Here is a 27,935-nt window from a genome sequence, read left to right as displayed (position 1 = left end):
CACACACTTTCACAAGCCTTGGAGCCTCCTGGAAAGGAAGTGGATAGAAGTGTAACAGTGTGTGCAGCAGCTCAGAGGTGGCATTGCAGACTGTGGTTTATACTGCCCACTGAGAAAATGTATCTTATGCTGTTGTGTGTGTGTGTGTGTGTGTGTGTGTGTGTGTGTGTGTGTGTGTGTGTGTGTGTGTGTGTGTGTGTGTGTGTGAGATTTAAATGGAAATACATTATTGTGTATAGAACTTTCTGTGAGATCTTCCAAATGCGCCAGTTGTGCAGGCTTCCGTCGCACCATACTGGTCCCACCGCTGACACATTTTTCTGGGCTTGCACCAGGCGTGCCAGTTGGTGCCTGTACCTCCACATGTGCAGTCCTACCTAGCAACCTCATACTCGCCCACCCAGATTTACCCAACCATGCCAGTTGGCGCACCTCCACTAAGCCACCTGGTCTCTCTAGTTTTGCCTCAAATCTGCTACTTTTGCCTCTGAGGTTGGCAGAAACTCTACTGGGGGAGCTTGTGCCTTCAGTGGGCTTTGCAGTCATGTTTGGATTAAACTGCTGCTATTTAACACTCATCGGTGTTCCTATCCTTTCCCTCTCGTTAACAGAGTCTGGTGCTGCTGTAGCCAAGCAGAGTTTAGATGTAGTTACTGGGTTAATGATGGAAAACAATGTGATAGTCACTTTACAGAAGCTTTTGATGCTAGATTCCATGTCTGCAGACATAGTGATACTAATTATCCTATCCTAATAATCCTAATAATTTTCCTCGTACGCTCTCTTACCGTTTTCTCTTTTATTTTAACTCAATTCACTCATGCTTAAGCAATCAGGGTTTTGCGTTCACATCTCATTTGCACACACACACACACACACACACACACACACACACACACACACACACACACACACACACACACACACAGTGAATTGTGCACAAACAACCCAGTGAGCATCTGGAGGGAAAACACATGCACATTTGCACGCATATGTGTCAAATTGGGGTAAATAGGGCAGTATCGCAAGCTGATGCTGGAAAGTTCAAGTAAAGGATATCATGCACCCTCTGGGAGTGTGCTGTGAGATCCAAGTCTCACGTACAGATACCCCCTCAAAGCTGCATAATTCGATATTCTATTTAGTGTCAGATACGCTGGCACGGTCTTCACCATTCACTTATGCTTCTTCGTTATCAATGCACAAGTCTGAGAGAGCTCATTTTCTCTCCACGTCCTGTGCTCATCGGCATTTAAAGGCAAACGGGATGTAGGTTTTGTTTGCTTTTTAGCAGATCTTTTCGCCCTCCCACCCCCTCCTTCCATGTCAGGGATGGCACGCACAGACGGGGAGTAAAGGCAAGCTGAGGAGGAGCAGGAGGAACACAGAGCTGCTTTGTGTCTCCGTCTCTTAGGAGCTCTGTATGTGGAAGTGGAGGCGAGTTGAGTGTGTGTGTGTGTGTAGGTGCTCCATGGTTTGGGTTCTGTCTAGATTTAATGTCTGTGGTGACACGATGTGGCATTGTCAGGGTTTGTGCCTGCCTGTGTATGTTTTATGTGTATCCATGTGTGGTGTGTTTGCCAGGCAGTGTGTTTTAAAATAATCTTTACAACCAGTCAGCACGGTGCCTGTAGTTATCCATTGGTGAGACTGGCATATCTTTTCTGTCACTGCAGTCTGCTCAAGCCATCAAAGAGGATCTGATAGCAAAACCAATCTGCCACTACCTTTTGTGAAAAAAACTACATAGCACACACCTTGTTCCTTCTTTATGTGGGTTTTTCTCAATACACCCACATTATTATGCACAATGCAGTTGTTTAAACAGAGCGGACGGCCAGAGATGCTTGTTTAAGGGCTACATGTGTTGTTTCTTTGTCTCACAAAAGCTCTCCCTCTCTAAGAAAAAGGCATCCCAGATTTCCCTTATGTGCAGCCTGGCAATGCAATGAGACCAAAGCCTGTACGTCTTTAGGTCTGGTAGATGAGGTTTTTATGACCTTAGGCAGGTACCTGCTCTCTGACTTATGGGACTCACCATATTCCCTGGGATGGACAAGTTGTTTCAGAGCTTTTCCGACATTACTTGATTTACTTTCCGAAGAAACGTCCAGAACCGTGTCTCTGTCCGCTTGATCACTGTAACAGACAAATAGATAAACAAGGCAAATAGGCTAGGAAGACTTGTAGTGCTTAAGTTGAGGTTAAAGATGAAGCCTGCCAGACTGTCTCACTAACATCTTGACTGTCTGCTTTCAGGTGATTACTGTTGTGATAAGTGTAGGGTTCGGCTAATTTTGAAGCTTTTAGCCACCTCAGCACTTCGTCCTGCTCATATGAACTGCAGGCTACAGGCTCTTAAAGAGCTCTTAAAGGAGGTCATGTCACTTCCAAGTCCTTTTTAACTATTAGCCTCTCACTGACTCATGCACACAGGGTGAGGGTATGGAAGGATTTTTCCCCCTTGCCCAAAGCCCAGTCAAAGTAGGTTAAACTACAGGTCACTCTGATTAGGAAGCATGACGGACCAAGTGCAGGAAGTGTTCCAGATTCAGCTTCCCGTGACTGTTATCCTGCAATCTAATATCTGGGTGTGGAGATAGAGAACGATGCACATTTATCAGAAACCACTCATTTCCTATTCCTGCTCTCCATTTGGGAAACTCCAGATTCAATTAGTCTTTCTTTGAATCTTTGAATTGTGGCAACAAGTATAATTTAATGGTTTTAGGGAGCTAGTCACCTAGCAGCCCTCAACCTGCTTCTACTGTCATAACCTACTTGGCTGATGTCAACTCCTTTATCGAAGCATACTAATAATACTGTACTGCATACCGTAAGATAACCAGTTAAAATGCTACTTTGGCTGTCAAGCTGAAAGACTAAAGTCTGTCCTTTCTGTACAAGATGAGGAAATGAGCAAAGCTGATTTGACAGAAAGCATTGGTATTCCAGTAATCTTCAGCCTTGACAAAAAAAAGATCAACCTTTGGGAGAAATGATCTCATCTGAGAGTAATAACACTTAGGGGTTAATTTCCATGTTTAGCAGTCCCATAGAGGAACAGGATAGGCAGATTTAGCACATAAATTGAACTAGTCATATCAGCATCTGCATTATGAGCTATTTTCTATAAGTCTGCCCTGTTTGGTAAAATATTAAGTCAGACAGAAAGTAGATACAGGAACTTGTCTTAGGTTTTATTTTCTCTTCTCATTGGGACCTGATGAATATCACTGAAACCATGACGTTTCCCCTCCCTTAAAAATGGCCCAAAATATATGGTAGCAAAGACAACATCACAAAGAGTTATCCTTAATACAACTTTTACTAAATCATCTTGTTGATTAACCACTTCTGTAAGCTTATTCCCATGCCATTTATAGTCTGCATACTCATACTATTGTCAAGCCTGCCGCATGTATGCATTAAGTATTTTTTAGTTAATGTGCTCTAATTTTGCCTCATTGTGGTATCTCAGCATAACTGAAGCAAGTAATAGGGGCTTGGTTATCCTTGGGTTACCCTCATAGCCCATGCCAGAAGGATTAAAGGCACATGGAGAGTAAAGCCACACACATGCCATTGTGCATTGAGCAAGAAAATGACCACTAGAAATTAATAAATAAATGATGACGGTACATCTGGTCACTACCCTTCAGCAACTCCCCCATATGTTTCTGTGGTGCTTAATATAACACAGTACAATACTGTGTTAGCATTGGGCGAGTGTGAGTACAGAGGGTTAGGTAATCTCCTCTATGAGAGTTCAAAAGCACACAAGAACACACAACTGAGAAACTATGCACTCAACCAATCCCTCAAGGCCGTTCATTGGCTTTAAATAATCACATGCTGAGGTTAAAATGGAAGTTGCAGACATGTTGTGATTGTACAGCCTCTGTGTCTGTCTGTAGAAGCATTTGGTTTGAGGCACATCTGTATTTGGCTATGCCAGGATGAGAACACCTGCTTTAGACATACGCAAGCACCAGCGCTGTGTAAACAGCCCTAACAGACATTGTGGGCTAGAGAAGCTTAGCAATATTTTGTAAGTGAAGAGAGGTTAAAAAATGTGCCATTTTCCATTGATTTTTGTACAGGACATTCTTTTGAGTAATTTGTCCCTTAAATTTATGGCCAAAGTCTGGGTATATGGTTTCCATATAAGCTCTGTGTGCTGCCATTTTATTTAGTCCAATATGGAATATTACATTCTAAAGCTGAGGCAACCCAGAAGGTGTTTCCTTGTGTGGAGGGAGGTGCACACTAATATCACTGTAATCATACCGTGGAATTTGTGTAGCCAATTACGTTGGTGCTTTTGTGATATCTTGTTCTGTTAGGAAAGCCAGGACTTCACAAGGCTGCACCACCGCCCGGTGGTATTCGATAACAATCAGTTACAAGTATTGCAGGTTTGGGTACCTGTCGCAAGACTTGACTTGTTGAGTCGTATGTGGCTGGGCACACGTGCTTGTGTTTGTTTTCACTGAGATGCAGGTGTGTCTACATGAACCTGACCAAAGAATGTTTTTCCTGTATGACGGCATTGTTAAACATGCTTTTCTGTAGTTGACTGTCCTTTCTTCTCCATATACAGATCTTGTTTTTCCTTTCTGGTCTCTATTCTTTGCTCACAGTTAATGTTATTAAGGGACTGACCCTTGACACTGACATTTGACCTTCTTTCTTCTCCCTCTCTTGTTATTCTTTCAGGAGAAACAGGATCCAAGCAGTACATCCCTGCAGCTCCGTTCTGAGATCCAGGTAAGCAGAGACACTGGGTGCACAAAAGCCTTTTAGCTTCTTGAATTCAGCTTTACACAATCTTTGGCAAGAAAGTCAATCTGACGCCTGCCTCCTTCTTTCTGTCCTCAGGAATCATTAGGCTTCAGCAGTGAGGTGTCCACTCCAGAAACAGACAGAAAGTAAGCACACACACACACACACACACACACACACACACACACACACACACACACACACACACACACACACACACACACACACACACACACACTGTCATCACTGTAACCAGAGCCATTGTGGAACCATGAAACAGGATTGGATTGAAATGTGTGTCTGTTGCATGTCCAAACAATATGCAGCGCAGCCTGCGTCTGGATCGCATCAAACCGTACATGCCTGCACACATAATCATGGATCACGCTTAGCCTTTCTGCATGTCCGCAGCTGAAGATTGAGAGAGCCAAATGGAAATACACGCACCATCTTATGCAGTACGTGTGATTGATAGATCTTTTCTGCGACAGCTTGTACATAAGGTCTCTGACCATTGGGAGTTGAGGTCAGCTCCTCAGGTGGAAAACTCTAACTTCATGGAGGAGCTTGGTGGTGGTGTGTGAGTGGGGAAGCTGATATAGGTTCCGCCACGGCTGACCTTGGTTGTAGATGTAATTGAACATACATGAGTGTGTTTCCTTTAAAGTTTAATCCCAAAAATGTAAATGCTTTAAATAAATCCCTACTAGATAAAGCATTAACTAATTAATATATACATATATAGATGATTTTTAAGTGAGTATAAAGGAAATCCACCCTCTACATTAATGGACATCACACACATGACCCATAGTCTGTCCCTCTAAGCTCATTTGGTCACATCCCTGCTGTGGTTAAAGGAAAACCACTGACTGCTTCCTTTGGCTGACCTGCTCAGTCTAGCAGCCGTTCTCTGGTCGTCCGTGCTTCCTTCCTGCCTTTGTGTCCAGCAGGAGAGAGAGGAGGGGAGACCTTAGAGGGGCCATGGCCAAATGATTATAGCAAAGAAGCAAGAACGAAAGAGCAGGATGGAACCAGGCATGGGTGGGGTTCCTTCTCACTGGTTCCCGTAACACAAAGTGTTCATTTATGCTCACCGCTGTATTTTGTGTGTATTAAATTTCTCCGCCATGGCACACCATGAGATCACTGTTATACCCATTTGAAGCTATCCAAGTTGGTTGGCAAAATGGCTCTCTCAAGGCCCCGCTGTCAAACTGATTTTATTCAGCGTACATTTGGCCCCTTTTTTTAAGGCATTGTTTTTTTTTTTAAATCTCTGTTACACAAGACTTAAGGTCAAGAATGTATTCAAATGTTTCCTCACAACAAGATTTCAATACAATAAATAAATGGCCCATTGGTGGTAACCAGAAAAATCCCAATCACATTTAAAGATAGATAGGTTAGTGCAATAACTGTGAGCCCCAGTCTAACCCCGATGCCATGTTTGCCAGGGCCAAAGGTTAAATAAATCTTAGTGTGACTTAGAAATGATCTCCTTTATCTCCGATTTTACCATTTTCTTTGGTGTTTATTTGTGGCCATCACCCCTGTGTGACCCCCAGTGGAATTGTCATCTTCACGTGACGACCACGTGCGGCAGAGGAAGCGCATACCACAGACATGATCTCTTCTCCCATGGCTTTATATGTTGAACAGACAAATGCTGCGGATGATGGGAACCAGATGCCAAATTTTGAATGACGTCTCTCTGCTATTCAAGAGAGTCCCAGAAAGAGCCCCTAACTTCATCCTGTCAGTCTGGTTTCTTTCTGTCCTCCATGCCTCACATTCCCTCTATAATGAACATCCAGACTTTGTCTCACCTTGAGTCAGTTAATCTCTAATGACATGCTCCACATTTACTTGTCTCTTCACCTCTGTCAATTCCACTCTGTCCTCTTTATGTCTCCTTTAAAACCAAGATTCCATTTCTGGTGTGGATGTTAGATATGAGGATCTTTTATATTGTCTTTATCTAATTAATGTTATTATGCTAAAGGACAAAATTTCTCCCATCCAAAGCCTCAAACAGTCTTTTTTTTTTGTCATCCATCCTTCTCTGCCAGCCCCTCTACTCTCACTCACCCCAGCTCTGTTCTCTATGACATTGCTTATTGTCCACTTTCCGCTGTGGGGAATGGGTTTCAGGTGATTTATCATGTGCAGGCAGAGTGATAGACAAGCCCCTCCATTCCTCACAACACATTCCTCAAAGCCTCACAAGGAGGCACGCACGCTCACACGCACAGGCATGGATATCCTCATCACGTTGCTGCAGGACAATAGCACCCAGAGGAGATTACCCAGACTTCATCTTGGGCTTTGCCACCCCTCTGTTTGTGTCTCCTTGTCACTTTTTTTGGCAGGAGGTGGGCATGGCTCCCATAATGCCTGGTATGCAAGTGGTGATGACAGAGTGCTCTTAGAAGGATGGAGGGTTCAAGCTGGGGACTTCCTGTTTTGGAAAGTGATTGATTGGTGGGTTATTGTTGCAGAGAGGGGACAGCAAGCTTATCAGTGAAGTTAACAGCAGAGGTAAATGGACCTTGATGAAAGCATACATGTGCACAGACACATGTTGATGATTGGCTCTAACAGGGTTTTGTAAGTTTGTACATTTAGAGGCGGCAGTTCTACTCAAAGCCAAGCTTCTGCAACTCCTAATCCGATGGAAATGTAAGCCGTGCCATGTGAAGAATCTGTTAAGAACAACAGTACCATGTTGGAAAGCTACTTTGTTAGCATATTTACCACTTTGTGGCTAAGTGTTGCAGCCCTTGAAGAGGGGAGCACAGGAGGCAGTGTGTGTATGGCAGGGAAATACATGCACATGCAAAAAAAACATTTAGTTTTTCAATTGTGTGCGTTTTAAAGGTATGGATTTCTATTTCCCTTCCATATGATCTTCTCTCTTCCCCTTCCATGTGACCTCTGACCTCTTCCATGACCTGTAAACAGGTCCTCCCTCTGCTCTTCCTGTGGACACTGCCACTGTCGCACAGGGTCGCTGCCTTTCATTGTCTCTACCAGAGACACCGGAGATCACCTCGCTCCATGTGGCCAGCCCTGTCATCACCATACACACTTACATGTGTGCAATGCTGTGATTTATGCTGAGTGCACAGCTGTGTGTCCAAATCTGGCTTTATGCTGGTTTATCATCTTTCCTGGACAGCGGCTCTTTCACACAGGATGCTAAACCTGTGATATTCATATTGCATCATATGATAGCTCCCTAAGCAGTCATTTATTCAGTCATCTTGTTTTTTTCTTCCTGATGTTGTTATATCTTACCATATATTTTCTACATGATTACTTGTTAGATCTCTGCAGTCATACTGTATGATTTTAACACACCTACAGCTATAACACATAAGTGGAGCCTCGTACTATATAATAGACATCAGACAGTCACAGGTTATCATTTCAACATCCCAGCCAGGGAAAGTGTGGTCAGACATATAATTTCCACTCTGCAAACTTGCCATTCATTCATAGCTCCAATTGCATTAGCTCATGTTTGTAACATTTAACAACTTTCACTTTCCTTACATAGGTTCAGCCAACGTTGAAATACTGTACTTAATATTATGCAGATAATAGAAAGTTGGCTTAATATGCTAATGAGATTTAAAAAAAAAAAACTGTTAAATGTCCCCTACTCAATGCAAAGAACAGAATTGAAATAGAAAGGCATGCCAAAGATTTAAGGTTAAACCAATTAAGTTGCCTAGCCACACAATGCCTGGACTGACACTGTCTTCCAAAGACATTTAGGCTCTTCTAAATTGTGTGAGCTTGCGGATGTGTGTGAGTGCATGCATTTGTGCGCTGCACAGGAGGTTAATTTATAGAGCATGGAGGAGGGGGGGTGCATCGCTGCCAAAGAAAAGCCTCTATTGAGGGAGTTCTATTAGCATTAGCTTTGGCTCTAGCCTATCTGAGAGGGAAACAGAGGGGCAAACCATACAGGCCTCCATGCAATTAGCATCTCATTATGTTGCCATGGCAGCTGAGTTTTAAGCCACATGAAGATTTCCCATTGCACCAAGAGAGGGCTGCCATGTCTGACAAACATATGAACAAACACACACACACACACACACACACACACACACACACACACACACACACACACCAGCCACCCACCTGAGAGGGAAGTGACCTGTTCGTCTTGTTTTGATCCTGTTACACACTCACATTGCTTCACTGGCAGCCAGTCTTTCTGCATGGCTCAGCAGCTATATGTATTAGGATGTGTAAAAGGAAAGAGTGAGACCGTTTGTCGAGAGATTTACTTAATAGGTCTCGGAGGGTCTCAACTGGACAAATGTGTTGCTTTTATCTCTCCCACTATGATTTATTCCCTTTTAATTGAAAGAATGGTAAAGCTGCGCCCCCCCAGAATACAGAAATAGATTGCCGTTGATGTGGTTTCTCGTCTCCTCCAGAACAAGAGAGAATCAGTTACGACTCACATGTCGTTAGACTTTCTTCTAGAACTTTCGGCGAGGCTGCTCAAACATGACTTTTTGATTGGAAGCTGAGTACAGTCCATGTGTCACGAGGGGCTTTTGAGTTGTTATTTTCTCCTTGTTAGTACTGGTTATTTAGGAAGCTTTATGGACATATGGACTTTTTTTACTCAGTTATTTTCCATCTCGGGTCTGCCCTGTGGTTTCTCCTCCTCCTCTTTCTCTCCTTCTGTTCCTCTCTTCCTTGATTACATACTTTCCCTCTTACCTTTCACGTACTTGCTCTCTCTTTTTATTCATCACGTTGACCTTTTTTTCTTTGTTTAATGCTTCTTAAACACTTTGTAGTACCCACTATCTTCATCTGACCCTCTTGTTTTTGCAACAGATCATCCTCTCCTCTCCCTCTCCTCTACCTTCTCCCTCTCAAGCCTCAGGAGCCTGGCTTTGCTGTCACATAAGTACTACTACTGACCCCAAGTGGCAGACAGACAGAACTGCAGCCCGCCTTGCCAAAAACAAACACTCATAAACACAGTTACAGTGTTCTGAAGCACTGTGGTTGACATAGACTGGAGACTGTATGATGAGGTGTGGGAGTAGGAAGAAGAAAGATACATTTTTGTAATGTTCATTCATTCTTTCTTTACTTTTTTCCTCCCAGGATGCCTCTGCATAAATCCAGCTCTGAAGATGGATCTGGAGGTAAATTGAGACGCATTTTTTTATTTTGTCTTATGTCATCTACCTTATTATGTTTCCTATAAGAATATCCTAACATGTATTACTCCTGGGATGAGATTGAAAGATATTAATAGCTGAATTGACATATTTGCATATGGGTCATAAACTCCATTTTTCAAAAAATTGAGGGATAAACCTATTTAATGCAACTGTACGACCTGAATATTGAAACTGCTTTTGCGTTTAGGTAAATGGGACAATAAGAAGAAGAACAAATCTTTTTGGCAGAACTTCCGCAAGTCTCAGCACAAACCAGTCATGCGACAGACATCAAAAGGTTTGTGTGGCTTTATTTTTCAAATCTACTGAATAAATGTTTCTCCAAATTTGACCTCTCTTCCCTTTGCACCCTTCAGGAGAAGACATAGGCTACGTGGCCAGTGAGATCACCATGAGCGATGAAGAGAGAATCCAACTTATGATGATGGTGAAGGAAAAGATGATCACCGTTGAAGAAGCTCTAGCTCGGGTAGGAAGCTCCACTGACTTACTGCCTCATGTTGCACCCACCCACCCCTTACCCTGAGCCCTTCCCTTAGAAGTGCTGGCCTATAGCTTCCCTTCAACCCTCAGATCCCTTCACCTCCCCCTGGATTAGTTTCCAGCCTTCCCTCTCTTCTGCTCCATATTCCGACTATAGGCTTACTAAAACGACTCACTCTTACTAACCTGTGCGAGGCCCTGCATTTTAACAGTGCATTGTCCTCTTTACACACACACAAACTCCAGACCATTGGTGTTTCCAGAGGTTCGGGAGTCTGGGGATTTTAGGGTGTGAGCTCTTGGCGTGTGTGTGTGTGTGTGGGTGTGTTGTTCAGTTCATAATTGCGAGGTTGATGGTCATAGTAACTCAACAGCTCCATCTGTTGGGGGGGATGCTCTGGTGCACTGTGGTTTTTCTCTCTAGGTGGACATGGTGGATAATTACTTGGCTTTCCTTTAAATTTCCTTACATTTCTTTTTCAATCAATTTCTGATGATTGTTCTTTATTTCTGTGCCAACTTCTTCATCTCCTTTCTTTATCTTCCCATCTTCCTTTCAGTCGATCACTTTCTGTAATGTCTTGGTCATGGGTAGCATGACTCCAGCTGCATTTGAGCACTGGACTGCTCTCCACAAGGCAGATCGTTAATAATCTTTTTGCCCTTTTTTTCTTCTTCTCCAGAACTCTGATTTTCTTTTGGCCAATAGCTTGATCCCAGCTTCAGTTAAACTGAGACACTACCAACCAATCATTGATCAGCCTTTTGTGGATAGTTGATCTGACTTTTTCTTTTTTTAGCATAGTGGTACATAGTATTTGTGTCCAGGGATGTAGTGGACTATAAACCTAATAGTTTCAATCTGCCTTTTAGTCCACTTTTCTATTTAAGATGTATGTGTGCTCAGGAAGGCAGACGTGAATATTCATGACCAAAAGTTATTCCACACAAATAAAAAAGGCCATTCACAGAAGTATATGGATATTTAAAGATAAATTAATGCTTTGTGTAAAACATAATAGACTTTTAGTTCATTGATTGATTGATCTTTATTTACCACTACATCACTGGTTGAGTCCACCTTCATGTCTGTGTGCTCCTCTGTCTGTATACTCGCACTGTGAATGCACACAATTTGCGCCTATCAATTGTCTGAGCATATGGATTGGATAGATGTAGCATGCCGGGTGAGAATGGGTGGCCCCACCCTGTTCCTCTGCCTCTCTAAACTCTTCTTCTCCACGTAGCTGAAGGAGTATGAGCGCAGCAGACAGTCCAGCAGTTCTGACACTGCAGAGTGGACTGAGGGATCTGCATCCAATCTAAACCAGTCCTCAAACTGCAACGTAAGTACACCCCCCCCCCACCCCATTAACCCGACACCCCCCAAAACCCTGACCTCTCGCCTTTTACTCTACCTCTCTTAACACTCACCTCGACCACTCTCAACTTTAAGTTTGATTTTTTTCAGCCAAGGAGGTTGTGAAGGAGGACGCCCGTCGTTGGTTGTGCGCATGGATGTGTGTGTTTATTCAGATGTAAATGACTGTAAACTCAACTAGCTTGATGTCTAGACTTTAAATACCATCTGCCTATAGACTTTGCTTTTAAATGTTTTTAATTTTGGACATTTTTATACGCCATTGCATAAACCACCTTTACTCAACTTTTATCTTGCCTTCCTCTCCATTTATTTCCCCTTCGTTCTCTGTTCTTCATTGGTTTGGCCAAACTACAAATCCGCCTTTGCACATACATTCTCTCCACCATGTCATGTGCATCTTGATACTATGGGTGTTACCTCTGTAAATCTTGGCCCTTCGCTTACCTCGTTTTTTTAGGCGGCGCACATGAATTGGCAGTCACGATGAGATATATGCAATATGTTATGAGTCCTTTTCCATATTTTATTCATCAGGTTAGTCCGGTCATGGACATTTGAAATATGTCTTTAACCTAGTCAAAAATTGGGTCCTATAGTGACCAGGAAATTCTTTTAGAAATTTCTGTTTCCAATAATCAGTTATAATTGTAACTTGCAGAAAGCCAAGTTTGTCACACAAACTAGCTGTTGCCTCTTGCAGCTTAAGCTCTTGTTAGCAGTGTTTTCTTTCAGCTGTGATCCATGGAGAGAAGGCTTCCTTTGAGTGAGTCGAGACCTCTGAGGTTTACTTGTATTGTAGAGCTGGAGCTCAGACAATCGGGTCCTGTTGAATGCAGTGTTGTGTTTGTTGATGATCTGTCAGTTCATTTCTCGTGTGTGTGCGTGTACCTTTTTTTTTTTTTAAATGTTAGTCTTGTCTGATGCAGATTCACAGTGGTCACTGCCGCTTTTAATTAGTTCTGTACTGTATTGCATCATATGGGAATAGCATGGACACAGTCTCACACGCAGACCCACTTTTCTTGAGAGGAAATTAGTTTATCCAAACAGAAATATTCCAAGTACTGTGAAAATAATTCCCTGCACGTGTGTAATTGCTATTTTCAAATGGACTACTAATTCCCAACTAAACAGCTCTGATTTTATAAAACCAGTCTCTTGCATTTTCTCTTATCCACCTTATGCAGCTAAAAACATGTGCATTTCATGTTGTTTCTTGTAGTTGAAGTAAATGGAACGTTCACCACAGCCTTCACAGAGCTTTAGATCCAGCATAGGGTTGCATTTCTATAATCACTATTTCCTTTAAGTGGATGAATATGCTTCAATGACCAATGTGCTTGACCTCTACACATTCATAGCTACCTGTGTGACTCGTTCATGGTTTGCATTTTTTAACTCAAGAAAAGCAGACATACTATTACTTACCATAACTGAATCACCCTATTAAATTCTTCCTCTGTGTAATGATTGACGATTTCCGAAAAATAGGTTAATTATGCCATACATAACCACAGCTCAAGTTTTATCTGGCTGTTTGATGTGTGTGCGCATAAGTTTGCTGATCATCTTATAAGTCTGTCAACCCTCACGTTACCCCTCTGCAGCCAGTTGCTCACTTCCTGTGGGAAGATTTATCGATTGGGGGGGTTTACAGACAGGGGAGAGGATGGAAGTGTTACTGAAGGAGTATTGTTGAGAGGAACACACAACTCGGCTCTGGAGGCTATGAACAAATGCCAGAGCTGGAGGCAGAGAGGAAACAAGGGACAGAAAAATAGAGAAGATAAAGACTTTGCACTTACACCCAGGCCCTGAAAAGGGGGGAGTTCTGTGTCCCCTCTTGCCCAGAGTTCCAAATTTGGCCACTTCAGGAAATATTACTACTCTGCTGGGGCCTCTGTTGGTGTCACGTACTGCCCCCTCTCCCCCCGAATGAATGGAATTAAGTCATTCCCAAATTCAAATGGGTAACAGTTTTCTGTGTCTGTGTGTGTGCCTCTATACATACATGTTAATATACAGTTCATGCATGCAGCTGACATGTTTGCAATCTACAATCTTTGGCTGCTCTGTGCCTTTCTTTGATGTTGTCTTCCTCTGGCGATCGAAGCCCACATTCCAATGCTGGCCATTAGCGATGTGGGGGCCAAGGCAGGGTCAGAGGGGCTCAAATGCTGGGATTGTTCTCCATGCACAACACGCCTTTTCTCTACTAGCTGTTCGGCACGGCACTTCCAAACAGTCCCTCAATCCTCAGAGCTGAATTCACTAACAGGCTGCATCTGTATCTGCCAGCATGTGCACACGGGCACAGATATTATTTTGGATTATGCATGCATGACAGTGTGGTCGGCGCGCTATGGATTTGTGGGACACACTCTTGCTAGCCTGTTTAACACAGAAAGCGGTACCCTGCTGTTTTAAATGAGGTGGTAAGTTTTAAGGCACATTGGTGCTCTTAACTGTTTGAATTAGTTTTTTTTATGATTGTTCTGTTTTTGTGATGCGGGGGGACAGAAAGATTTTGTGTGTGCACCATTAGGATGTTGGTTTGTAGTTTTTAGTTTAACTGCCTCTCCAAAGTTATGGGAACGATTCTCAAAGTAATTTAAGTGAAATTGCACTTGTGGCAGTGGAATTGTTGCTTTGATCTTGTTTACGATGCCGGCCTTTCAGCCCTGCCTGATTCATGGCCTCTTATGTTTCTCTCTCGCTCTCTCTCTCTCGGTGTGTTACCCTGTTTATGTGCTCATTTGAATGGATAGTATTCAGAACTGGGTTAGGACTTGTATATCATTGTCGCCTCTCTACCATCTCATAGTCCTTTTCTCTGTCTTTCACTCAAAGAAGAAGCACAAATCATATGGGTTAACTATGAAGTTACTAAGGCAGTCGTCCTGCACATAGTTATCCCCATATATGACTTCTTATGAGACACTTTTCAATAAGTTATTAAGAGGAACCAAGATACAGGAGTGGACTCCAATCCAACCTTTGGTGATCTCACAGCCTTTTGACCTCTTTTATCAGTCCTCTCTGACACAGACTTGTTATGATATTACATTATCTGAAGCTAATACACTCGGCAATCATCCAGAGCAAATGGAAAGTTAAAGGAGTCACCAACTGTAACCAGAATTGTGTGGTTCAGTTGAGGGATTGTCAGGGAGAACTGGGCTGTGTTTTCAGAGCCTATTTCTGAAGTTTTGTCAGAGGCCAAATGAATGGCTCTACCCTGGTTCTGGTCTGCTGAACCGATATCACTGAAGACTTATAAGTTGGGCATTCACCTCTAAAAGTGGTGAAGTGGAGGCAAAGGGAGGTAAGTTTGATAGAGTGGGCATGCATGATGCCACACTGATTAATGTGGTGTTTCCTTTTCCAACTTGGCAAGAATTGGTAAGGTTTTTTAACACTCCCACGCCTGCAGGAATCAAAATACCATGATGTTGCTAAGGTGGTTTGGCGCCATCAAGGATTTGTGGACACTGTCAGATCTGTTTGCTCCAACCAAGCCACACTTATTAACATAATCCCTACTGTATTTCAGCAGCCTCTGAGCCAGGCATGTGGTCAACAACAGCAAGAAAGCGGTTTCTTCCTTGTTAGCTTCAGAGCTGCATTATATAAGACAGAGTGCTGAGCCCTGCAGGCCTGCTCTATCTAGTTTTGTGTTGCATGCATGTATGTGTGTCCCTTTGCAAGCGATGCAGTCACCCTCGACCGTGGAACTGGCAGCGTTTGGCAAGAGAAGTGGTGTTGCTGTGGAAACCATGTGGCAAATAGAAACAAATGAAGTTGTTCCTGCCAGACAATCTTCAGGCCAAAGCTCGACAAATCAGCGTCGTCATCACCACCATCACTTGGAGGCCATAGCGAGACTATGCTCACACATATGCATACACATACAGCTTGGGGAGTTTGTGTGTGCTCCAGTTGGGAGTAGGGTGTTTGTTTGTGTAAGTGATGAAACTGTTTGTGACTTTATTATTGGGTCTCTTTTCCACTCCACTACACAGTGCAGAGAGTTTAAATGCAGTGGTCATCAATGTAGAGGCAACATAATGCCAAACAGACCATTTATTGTTATACTGATCCATTGTGTCATTCAGTTTAACCATTTTTTTTGAAATTACTGTTTCATCTGGTTCATTTTTTTCAGTGTTTACTATGAATATGAACTCCACACAATGCCATCCCTTCAATCCTCCATTTCTCACCTCACTAACTTTGACTTTACCCTAAACAATGCTCCCATTTGTCGCATTATAACAGCGTCAAAGTTTGTGTTTCATTGTCAGACTACTTTTTATGTCAAAAGAATTCAAGACAAAAACATTTCTGTTACACTTGCATTAATGAAATGTTATGCTTTAGTGTCTTTTTAAAGGTTTATTTAATTGGGAAATGTTTGGCTGTCCATCCCTTTTTATCATATCACCCCTCCCTCTTGTCTCTCTGTCCCAACAGTCTCGTGAACAGTCAGACGATGAGCAATCAGAGGACTCTGTGAAGTTCAAACGGCTTCACAAGCTGGTTAACTCTACACGCCGGGTCAGGAAAAAACTCATAAAGGTGGAGGAGGGCAAGAAACATGGCTCTAAAGGTTTGTAATCCCGGTTTATCTTACAGTTCAATAAAGTTTAAATGTTGTTGTTTTTTACATTTACACATTTGTTTATATCAGCCAGTTGAGGTGAACATGTTGTAATTTCCGGCTCACATTAAGGTCTCCGTTTGAGGCATCATGCTTCTACTGTGTATACATGTAAAGTCTGCTTGCATTACTTTTAAAAAATTTATGTTAAATGTCAGTTTTGAGCACTAAATTGAGCTGTTTGTCCTCACTAAAATGAAGTTGAAGTTCAGTCGCAGTAAAATTTGTTTCCAACTGAGTGGTATTGGACATGAATGATTTGTGTTAAAAGTAGGATTCATTTTTTTTTTATGCCAGAGTATTACATTCTCGTCTATCATGGGTTTTGCCTAATACTCAGACTATAAGAATGTGTTTTTACATTTCTGCTGGCTCGCTGTGGTTTTGAAAACCACTGATGGGTCATGGGACTACTCAGAATCTGATGTCTAAATCCTCCTGAGTAACAAACTGTCCTCTTCTTTTTCTTTAGATTTTCTGAATCTGGGGGCGCCACCCACCTTTGAGGACAACACCGCTCTGTATACAGGGGTCCTAAAGAGGCCCCCTTTGCCCCAGGAGCTCTCCCTGCCCTCCCTCACCCAGGATGAACTCTCTCTGGATGGTGACACAGACAGTCTGACCAACTCCCCTTCCTCCAGCAGCCTAGACACCTGGTCCGGACACAAGCTGGTAAAAACCTTCAGTAAATCTTCCAGTACCCACGGACTCATCCGGCCCCCCAGGAGAACCCCAGTTGGCTCTGGGGGCCTGGGAGGCTCCAACTCCGGCGTTGGAGGTAGTGGCTCTTCCTTCTCAGAGCTGGATGGCTGTGGATTGGACGACGAAGGAAAGCTCTCACGCTCTACCACCGACGGCGAGATGCGGAAGGCCCTGAACTCCATCTCCCATGGGGTAAGTAACAACGAGGCTCTCTACGCCTACTATGGCCTCACCAAACCCCGCCCCAAACCCCATGCCCAGTCCCGCCTCCTGATCTCCCTGGATGACGGTCCACAAGGCAGCCCCAAACACCAACCTGCCAACTGGCACCATGGCAGCTGGACGCACCGGAAACCTGATCCCAACTATGCTTACTCCACCAAACACCTACTGTACCAACGCTCACGCAATGCCAAGACCCCTATCTCCCCTCTGTCTCTCACCCCCTCCTCCCCTGCCCGCTGTGATGTAGCCAAATCAAAAGGTTTTGGAAGTGGGGGAGGGGGCTGGGTGTTCCCCTCTCGCAGGCTCCGTGGTCGAACGGCAGTCAGTGAGCTGAACATCACCTATGTGGTAGAACGGAGCCTGTACGGTCACCTCAACTGGGCCCAGCTGGTCCGCCCTGTTACTCTCAGCCGCGCTGAGCGCCGCTGCCTATTGGAGGAGGACCGCGAGGCAGACAGGAAGTGGGCGGCCAGTGTGGACCGCTGCACCAAGCGTGTGCTCTTGCGCATCCAGCAGAAGTCTGTGAGTTCAGACCATGAGGTTTAAGTCGACCGCCTCGTGTGAGCAGGACTCGGTGCTTCAAAGTTGCAGAATAGCTCAGAGGTTATAGGGGAAGATACAGCAAACACACACAACACACGCATGCCAGGTCAAATGACTCATCAATGCATGCAGCTGTGCTCATGCTCGAGTTACAGCAGAGGTTTTATGTGCCTTTTTATAAATGTTAGATCCCTGAAGAACAGTGAAACAGTCACTCTGATCCCTGTGGGCAAAAGCGATGTTGTACAAGCTTGAAGCTGCTCGTCCTTAGAACTGCACAGCACGTAGCCTCAGACGTTTTCAATGAATAGCCTTATTAAGTGCACTTAAGTGACCGAATGGTCTTTATGATTATCAACTTTAAAAATGAATTTTTGTAAGGCTGAGTATACCAAAACAAAGTGAAAACAATAGAAACACAGCTAAACTACATATGCTAATACTGATTCATACTACAGTGAATTTAAAATGCAAGTTTACAACTTGAAAACATGTCATGTTATAGCATGAAAAAAAAGTCTGGTTGCATTGTTAGTAACTCACTTGTTCCCCACATGTGTGAAATAGCCTATGTGTATCAAAAGAAGTAGTGACACATACTCGAGGTGGTGATATAGTGGAGCTATCCTGCAGCTTTGAGGGTACCTGAATCCTATCGTGTTCAAGTGAAATCACCGGAGGTCGTTCTCATCTTAAAACGCTCCAAAAAGATCCACTTTTTTCTGTTGCTTTTCGTGTTCTTTTTTGGCCCGTGCCTCTATGGTTGCAGATGTGATTTGTTTTTTTCTTTTTTCTTTCCTATAATTATCTTTGAGAGACATTTTTTTTCTGGGTGCATGTCCATTTCATCGAACATCACCATCACATTCAGAGGTCTTTGTTTTGGACGTCGCTTCAATCATGTTTGTTCTTCAAACTGTGCTTTTCCTGGGAAGTTGTGATGTGGACTAAAGCTGTGGACATCTAATAAAAAAAACAATTTCCTCACATGAAGGATCCTCGTCCAGGGTTTGTGGGAGTTTAGCCGAGTAGTTTAGAAGTAATGGCCTTTGAAGCAAAGGAGAAATGCTATCAAGTGCCCCACTTGAACCAAGAGTGTTTTTTGGCAAATGTGAATGTCTGTGTCTACATGTTTGTGTGTGACCTACTGCAGAGCTTAGGGAGGATTCAAAAAGTCAAAGCCAGCTCAGTGATAAGATCCTGGATCTCTTTTTTTTTTTTTTTTTTTTTTCTTTCATGTCACAGTTCCCCTTTTGTGTCTACCCCTTATCTTGCTGTTGACCTATAAAGTCAAGAAAATAATCTCCATATCACCTTGTCCTCTCAGCAGAAACAATTTACTCTCCGTAAAAATGTTTCTGATGAGAATAACATATTGTCGGCTCTAAGCAACCTATATGTTGTGCATGTTTGCATACTAAGCCCCGTTTTGCATTTCTCATAATTAACCACCAGTCGTTTTGCGACAGGCTGAAATGCAAGGAATATACGTTCACTTGTAAAAGTACAACTATATATTTTAGCTTGGGCACATCAAGAAAGGTTTAATTATATCCAATATTTTCTCCAGGGATTCAAGCGTTAAAGCATATGAGCAACTTGTTGGAGCTCTCCACAGTCAATATAACAGCTCATTTGCCTTGGACCGTGTATTAACTCACAATTTTAAAGAGGAGCTCATATAACAGTTTGTGTTACATCATGTCTGTTGGCTGTCCACAGGTCCCATATGACATCATGCCCCTGCATATATACAAACCATATACCCATGTACATTAATCAAAGTGGTGCCTTTGTTGTGTTAAGCATGAATCATTGGGAGTTGACCCCTCAGTGGGTGTGGATGGGGAGTTCCTGTAACGTGGCCTTCTGAATGTGACTCATTTGATTGTGTTTTGGCTCCCCCACAGAGAACATGCAGCTTTGGAGGCTTTGACCTGTCTAACCGTTCACTCCATGTGGTCAACGCGGGCTGCGAGGCCAATGTAAGTACTGGCAGATTGTAAAATTAGAAGATGCTGTAAGGAGGACTACCTGAACTCTCCTGTCACACTTAATCACCTTTTCTCTCCCGTTTTCGTTTTGTTTTTATGATCTCTCTGCCCTTTTTTCTTCTTTCTGTTGCATCTCCCCTGATTCATCCTCCATCTCTCTCTCTCTCTCTCTCTCTCTCTCTCTCTCTCTCTCTCTCTCTCTGTGTCATCTCCTTCCCCTCTGTCCATCCTTTTCCATTATCCCTGTCCTTCTAATAATCGCAGAATAAAGAACAGGAGGCCATATACAGAGAAGTGGTCAAATCCCCCACCACGTCTCGGATCTCACTGGGCAAGAAGGTCAAGTCGGTCAAGGAGACGATGAGGAAGCGCATGTCGAAGAAGTACAGCAGTTCCTTGTCTGAGCAGGTAAGACATAAACACACTTGGACACACAAATACACACACAGATGCAATTTCTGAATGCTTCTGAAAGTTTAGATCAGGTTGAAAATGTTGTAGGTTTGCCTTGATTTTATGGCAAATGAGGTATGTAAACCTAGTCAAACCTTACATTTTTTTTTTAAATGGAGCATCTAAAACAAACAGACCCACAAATCCACACATTATGCCTTTAATCCTTAAAACAGGAAGCCAAGCGCAGCTGTAAAGAAATAAAAGCTCCCGGTGTTCTGCAAACATTTAGAGGATGTTTTGCAGTGTAAGCCACATATTCTGTCCACAGGCTGTGAGTGGGTGGGAGTATTTGTGTTAGTTACAGAATAAACACAGAGCACTAAAACACACACACATTTGGATTTCTCTCTGCTCTCCTTGGGCCCAATGTGTAGGGTGTATCCTTCATGCTGAGCTCATGGAGTGATGCAAGTCTCCCAGAGGCAAGCTTTCAGGAAATGGAGACTTGAAGTGTGAGAGAGCATAATGGCTGTCTCATCTGCACTGGCCTAATTTTTCTGGGCATCCAGTGGCTTTACAAGTGGCCTGTTGAGCCCTAGAGTTTGATGTTGCCTTGTAGAATGTGTTATTAATGCACAGTTCATCACTGTCCATCATGGTGGTCTCAACACTGTGACCCATATGTCCTGGCATGAGTAATGGAGCCATTGGTTGTGGAAAAAAAAAAATTTGCCATGTGACAATGTCTCAACCATGGCCATTTGATAGACCACAATGCCACCTAGTGGATAACTGAAATAAACAAAACACATTACAATAAATGCTGATGTAGGATGTTGCTGAATGTTGTTGCTTCATTACTAGACAAACGTCTTCATCTTTCCTTTGTTTCCATCATTTCCCCCCAACTCTTAACTTTTAACCACACTTTCCCATCTCTCACATTTGTTTATCTCGTAACTGCACAATATTTCCTTTGTACCCTCCCCCCTCCCCTCGTGTACTTTCATTACCCATCTGCATCTCCCCCTCTCTTTCTGTCTTGTAGTCCAGTCCGGATGGAGCCCCTGGCTCCCCTCAGTCCCCTCAGCCTGACACCGACTCTCTGGAGAAGCCAAAGCTGAAGGCCGGAGGCTCGGTGGAAAGTCTGCGTAGTTCACTCAGCGGACAGAGTTCAATGAGTAAGACAAGTACCATTATTTTATTTTAGCTTGTTAAGACTGGTACAGTCATGTAGTTCTATAGTGTCAGTATATCATATTTCTCATGTAAAAATTGTATGCAGGTAAAGTTTATTAATTTAGTGTAGAGCTTAAATTGACAGCCTGTTTTGAGCAATGTTTAACGCTAGGTGGTGCTTGTAACAATTTCAGCTTGCTGGTGTTTATTTCAAATGCATACAGATTACTTAACCTTCTCACATTACATGTATACCAATTATGATTTTTGAGGAGTGACGGCCATGAAGAGTAATTCTCTCTCACACCCAGTCCCACCAGCTGCCTCATGTGTTGTGATCTCATAGAGTTTTCAAGTGACCCTCTTATCTAATTACAACTTCTGATTACTTCAACCTGTTTTTTTTCCGTCACTTATTTGTGAATAAGTACTCTCAATTTTCCAAGCTCAGGGTGAATTGAAGACTTAGCCGACATAATTCGAAGCCATAGGACATGCACACAAACACGCAGGAAAATATACAGTAATGATTAGGTAGGAAGTCTTTCCTCTCGGATTCCCACACGTCAACACGATTTCCTTCCCTCAGATACAGGAAGAAATGTGCGGAAAATGCTCAGCGTCTCCCAGGATCTGTAAAAAATGTAGAAAAAATAAGATCAAAATAGTCTTGAAAAGCTAATTGATGCATGCATGCATCTTATTATTCAGTGATCAGTCACGTTGTAGCTTATATAAATCTCCGTGTGTTTGTGTCCAGGTGGTCAGACAGTGAGCACCACTGACTCGTCAGCCAGCAACAGAGAAAGTGTGAAGTCAGAGGATGGTGATGACGAAGAGCCGCCTTATAGAGGGCCATTTTGTGGCCGTGCCCGAGTCCATACAGACTTCACCCCCAGCCCCTACGACTCTGACTCCCTCAAACTGAAGGTAAACCACACATTGGTACATGGAATTGACTTTGTACAGACGTGAATGCTGAAGTTGGGGAGCTGACCCCAACTGACCACTCTTTAACACTCTTTTACTTTAACGGTTCAGTTTTTCCAAGCTAGTCCCAATGTTTTTGAACAAACCACATGGTCAAAATGTGAACGTAAATGTTGGGTGATTCTTTATGAATTCTTGTCATTGTGATTTTTCAGCGTGGTGATGTGATTGACATTATCAGTAAGCCACCCATGGGTACGTGGATGGGCCTGCTGAACAACAAAGTGGGCACCTTCAAGTTCATCTATGTGGACGTGCTGAGTGAAGAAGAGGAGAAGCCCAAGAGGCCTGTGAGGAGAAGGAGGAAGGGCCGACCACCCAAACCCACGTCAGTGGAGGAGCTGCTGGAGCGCATCAACCTTAAGGTACAGTATATTGATAAATGATTTTTAGGTTAAGCGTCACACGTAAATATGAATATGAATTACATTTTCAGTGGCAGTAAAGTTTAATAACCTCCACTGATTTTGTTCATTGCAACTTTGCAAACATCAATGAAATGTCCAAACTGGGAAATCCCACCGATCTGGAACCTAAAATAGGAGAAAACTAAAATTAAGAAGTACGTAAATGAAAATATAGTTTTAGCCATTTGCAGACAAGCAGATATAAATATAGTGTAGGCAATTACAGGCTGCACAGCTTAGGATGTTTGATCTGACACATCTTTCATCATAGCTGTGAGCTTGGTATCTTGTCCTCCCACTGAGGCAGCCAGGAAGCATCACTTCCCCAAATAGATAGAAAAGACTTTGTGGGTTGTGTGTTTTATCTCTGGCCAGCCTTATGGCCAAGTCACTGATTAAAGATCCAGAGTGCGTTATTGATGTTACAGCACAGGCTTCCGAAGCTGGGAGTCTGGGTGTTACAAGTGCATCAGAGCGCTCATGTCCCTTTAGTCACCACCAGATTCCTGGAGTGGGAGAGGTGCACTAAACACTTTTTGAACACATTTAGAGTTTCCAGTTGCAGCCAAAGTACAGTACCGGGTATTTTAACTACTCTTGTCCTTGATTTGTGCTGATGAAGTGATCTTTTCCATGGTTGACACACTGATCTAGACATCTTTCAAGATAAAACAAAAGGCTTTTGCTAATTTCATGAACAAGACAAATCATACACATTACAGCAAATGCAATGAAGCTTAATTAAAGCATAAGCAATCTAGTATTACAGTAAGAACATTCATCTACATTTTTTAAAAACTAGTTTAATTTAATAATCTTGAAGACTTTCATTCAAATAAATGTCTGTTAAGTCACTATCTATGGCTGCATGAGGTAACATGGTGACTGAGCCTATGTGTGTTGTGTTTGTAGAGGGGGACTTTTTTGTATGTTAAGAAAAGTTTTCACTGCTTAAGAGTGCCTCACTTATTTTTTGAACTGATATTTTCTTTTGTCAGGTTTCTTTTTTTTATTGGATCAGACTACTGTCACTTTACTGCCTGTTCTGCCAATCACTGCCTTTCCATTTGGCAAATGGTGCCATCCCTCTTAAAAAATCCTGGAATCGCCTATATCGGCGATATAAATACTAAATGAGTTATACTGTAATTGAGCTGTCCTACATCAAAAGAGTGAGAATATTGTTGTTGTGTACTTTTGGAAATGCTAAGTAGCATTTGGTTAAACTGGCAAGCCAACATTTGAACACATCAACAGTTTGTAACCATAACTAAATCTCTACACCCCTGTAACGTTTGGGCCACATGGGTCCTCTGCCAAATAATCTCTGGAACATGTTTTAGGTTTTCGACAGGCCAAAAGATACCGTAAGTGAGAGGACACGGCTGCCTGTGTTTGTATTAGTTGGTGGTCCTTTGTTTAGTTCTGCATCATCCAGCAGGAATACAACAGGGACATGCAGTTCTCTCTGTGTGGACTCCCCCATTGTAATTGATGGTCTTGCTGGTGACACCCAGTCTATGTATTCATCCAACAAAGTGTGTGGGTCACACAAACATGGAGCCCAGCAATATACAAAGTGGAAGCTGTTACGAGTGTGTTGAATGATGGTGTCAGCTAGATTTTAAAGTATTTTCTTTTCCTGCACCCGCTCAGACAACACGGTGTATTGGGTGACTAGCTTTTGTGCTTGTTCGTGTAAGTGTGTAAAACCTCTTCTGTGGTACTTAGATGTAATTGTCTCCACCTTCGGTCCTTCTTGTTACCACATTACACTGGCGGGTTTCCCTTCCAAGTTCTGTTTGACATTTTGGTCACAGCTAGAACAGCTAGCTGGCCCCACACTCCACGCTGATGCTTGATTGGTACGGCTAACTCGCTAATGTTGCTACTACTCAATTTTGCGTGTCTGTCAACATGATAAAGTTTGTGCTGACAGTTGAGGCAGCCATAACTGAATTAGTCATGACTTAAAGTGATTACATGCCATCTAAAAAAAGATTTGGATTGATTTGGATCACCAGTCATTTAAAAATACACAGTATGCATGGGAAATTATGAGCAGATGACAATCGTGTTCCCTACTCTCCTTACCCCACCTCTATGTTTGTATTCTATGCTTTAACCCCAAAGTTTTTGTCACTAGTCCCATGACTTAGATCCAAAGTGTGTTTTTCTTTAGTGTATTTTTTTAGACACCATCATTGACACCTCAAAAGAAACCTAAACTCAGATGTAACATTTCTGTCATGCAGGAGCACATGCCCACTTTTCTGTTCAACGGCTACGAGGACCTGGACACATTCAAGTTATTAGAAGAGGATGACCTAGATGAGCTGAACATTAGAGATCCTCAGCACAGAGCCGTGCTGCTCACCGCTGTAGAGCTGTTACAGGAGTACGACAGTAAGTAGACTCAGAAAAAACAATCACACCTGGCTGTATAGAAGATGTATCATATCTGTATTTTGATGCGGGTTGAAGACCTGGAATTAAGATCCTGGTGTTTACTGGAAATTCTAACCTAAATCTACTCCCTTTCCTTGAAAGATTATTTGCAGGAACCCATGAATGCGTCTCTATGCGGCTGTATATTTGCATACTGAAGACTGTCATATTTACTCAAACAAGTTGCCAACTTCAAGCTTGCAGCATGCACATGCTTGAAGTTGTCATTCCTAAGTACTAAAGTACAGTTTATTTTCCCCAATAACCTTTCTTCAGCATACAGTTCAGCTGTGTGCAAAACCTTTAAAGTAGGTGCAAACAAAAATCAACTAAACTTCAAAATCAAATAAAACTTAATTTATGGTGAAAAATATCGGAGAAACTAGTGATATATTTTTATGAAGTGATAATTTTTAAATGGGTTACCTCTTTGGCTTTGAGGTTGAGACATCGTCAACCATGAGCTGCTGCTCTCCACGGTCTTCCCACCAGCGCTATCTAAAAAAAACAAAAACATTTTACAATCATGGAATAACATTCAACTCTTATTTGGATGATGCTGCTATTTTTTGTGCGTCCTTGTATTTTCAGGCAGCAGCGATCCAGAGCGCAGCGGCCTGTCGGGCTCCCAGGAGAAGCTGCTGAACGAGGGTCAGGGCCTGGTGGGAGACTCCCCGCGAGACTCCGGGTGCTACGAGAGCAATGAGAACCTGGAGAATGGTAATGATAGCTTTGCGTAGTCTAGACCACTGAGATCCAAGGCTAAGACCTAGTCTTGGTCTAGTCTAGCTCCACTGTAGTGCCACAGCCACTCCTTCGCCTTTTTCCTCTGTGGGTTTCCGCCTCTGCTCCATCTCTCGCCATGCTTCTGCAACACCTCGCCCGTCTCACTCCCTGGACCAGCGCCTGCCAATCAAACAGCTCCTTTTGCTACCATATCTTCACCCAAACCTCACCTTTCCTCTCTAGTATGGGTGCTCTAGAGAAAGAACCCCTTATCACCTCATACTCCATAAAATGTAACTATTCTTTTACTCCCCTTTCTTCACCACTCTTTCCATCCTATAGGCATTCTGTATCATCAGTGGCAAAGTCCAATTGTAACTGAGAGGGAGCCAGGTCCAAGACCACTAAGCCTAGTCCACCCCACAATGCTGGGAGCTCAGAGGGAGAGATCCTCCCCAATGCACAGAACTTTTCTGATGAGAACAAACTCTCTGCCCAGTCATGGACTCAGATTTTCACCTCTTCCGCCTGTGGATGCGAGGCTGGTAAAAGGAGGATACCGTGAGGATGATTATGGGCTCAGAGAGTATTTCTGTTAAGTGTTTTTAATACAGTAAAAGAGCCTGCAGAGTAGCATGTCGATAAGTTTCTTTTGCAGTGGTGATTTTATAGGCTGAAAAGTAAAAATATATATATATATTTTAGTCAGGTAACCGATCACAGCGGCCATTTACATAATGTCTTCATGCCATTTCAATTTGTCACGTTCCTTGTGTTTACAGTGACCATGTTGCACAAACAATCGTACAGTATGTGCCTAAAAAATGGCTGAAAATATTTAGTATACATAATATAGATTGTAAGATAGTTCTGGTTATAAAAGTTTATTGAGGTCTTATTTGTGAAATTTCTTTTTCTTTATTTTTGAAACCGCTCTATCCTCATGCATAAGAGTGTATGCTTTCTTTCTTTCACACAGAACATGCTTTTTAACAGCTCCATAACTCATAAATCACTGCTCTGTCAAACCTTGTCTTCTTTCTGTATCTGTTGGGATCCAGTGTAACCGATGGGCTTCCTTTTTATGTGTGTATGTGTCATGCAGGTTTTAACAGTAAAGTGTGCAATCTGCCATAGTAGAGATTTAAGTTGTGGAATAAAAGCCACTTCTTTTAAAAAAAAAAAAACTAGACTGGTGCTGCTTGCTTGATTTTTATTTTTTTTCCGGTCTGTTTTTTTCTTCCATGCCTCTAAATGCTGTTCACAAACCAGCTGCATAACATTTAGTAAACATTCTGCATTTCTTCTTGCAGTTTCAGAGTTCCACAGTTCTCCTACCTGTACAACCTCATAAAATCATTAATGTATTACTGTATATAATATTTATAAGTCTAGAGAATTGGCAAAGGAATTGATTTAAATAATAGAAGGTAATTTAAAAATCATAACGCAGACTATGTCGTTCAAACTTTCTCCTTTTGGGGGAAAAAGTCACTAGAGCTCTGAATGTATGCTCTTTAAATCAAATGATCTTCCTTTAACATACATGTGTCTGATAAGTTTTTCTGTAACTAGATGTAGTAATTCTTCCACATGTCATCACATTACTTCTGTAATCTATCAACTTTCACTCATTATTTTCATATGCATCCATAACGTGGTGCTCAGTTTAGTAAAAGGTGGGTAATGATGACATTTAGTCAGTGATCACCATAATGCAAAAAAAAAAATGAATGAGTGACTCGCAGCTTTAGGTTTTATTTAAGAACATGATATTTCATGTGTCTT

The 27,935-nt window shown here is 42.6% G+C and overlaps 1 protein-coding gene across 8 annotated transcripts in view; it reads left to right on the top strand.

Annotated features, from left to right (window-relative positions):
- The window catches only part of sash1a (SAM and SH3 domain containing 1a), a 254,380-nt gene that overhangs the window by 219,148 nt on the left and 7,297 nt on the right, over positions 1 to 27,935 (top strand). For 7 of the 8 annotated variants that reach the window (XM_028606087.1, XM_028606080.1, XM_028606086.1 and 4 more), the window contains 15 exons: positions 4,720 to 4,770; positions 4,882 to 4,931; positions 9,931 to 9,971; positions 10,198 to 10,287; positions 10,367 to 10,479; positions 11,741 to 11,839; positions 16,351 to 16,486; positions 17,010 to 17,431; positions 19,918 to 19,992; positions 20,266 to 20,409; positions 21,446 to 21,578; positions 22,337 to 22,506; positions 22,722 to 22,931; positions 25,229 to 25,379; positions 26,013 to 26,141. In XM_028606087.1, coding sequence (XP_028461888.1) covers positions 4,720 to 4,770; positions 4,882 to 4,931; positions 9,931 to 9,971; positions 10,198 to 10,287; positions 10,367 to 10,479; positions 11,741 to 11,839; positions 16,351 to 16,486; positions 17,010 to 17,431; positions 19,918 to 19,992; positions 20,266 to 20,409; positions 21,446 to 21,578; positions 22,337 to 22,506; positions 22,722 to 22,931; positions 25,229 to 25,379; positions 26,013 to 26,141 — 2,014 coding nt within the window. The remainder of the gene's footprint in view (positions 1 to 4,719; positions 4,771 to 4,881; positions 4,932 to 9,930; positions 9,972 to 10,197; positions 10,288 to 10,366; positions 10,480 to 11,740; positions 11,840 to 16,350; positions 16,487 to 17,009; positions 17,432 to 19,917; positions 19,993 to 20,265; positions 20,410 to 21,445; positions 21,579 to 22,336; positions 22,507 to 22,721; positions 22,932 to 25,228; positions 25,380 to 26,012; positions 26,142 to 27,935) is intronic. The other variant, XM_028606081.1, reaches the window with a different exon arrangement.

This window comes from Perca flavescens, chromosome 18 (assembly GCF_004354835.1).
Source record: "Perca flavescens isolate YP-PL-M2 chromosome 18, PFLA_1.0, whole genome shotgun sequence".
Taxonomy (NCBI): Eukaryota; Metazoa; Chordata; class Actinopteri; order Perciformes; family Percidae; genus Perca; species Perca flavescens.
The sequence above is the reverse complement of the archived record's forward strand: the minus strand, read 5'-3'. Positions and strand labels throughout refer to the sequence as shown.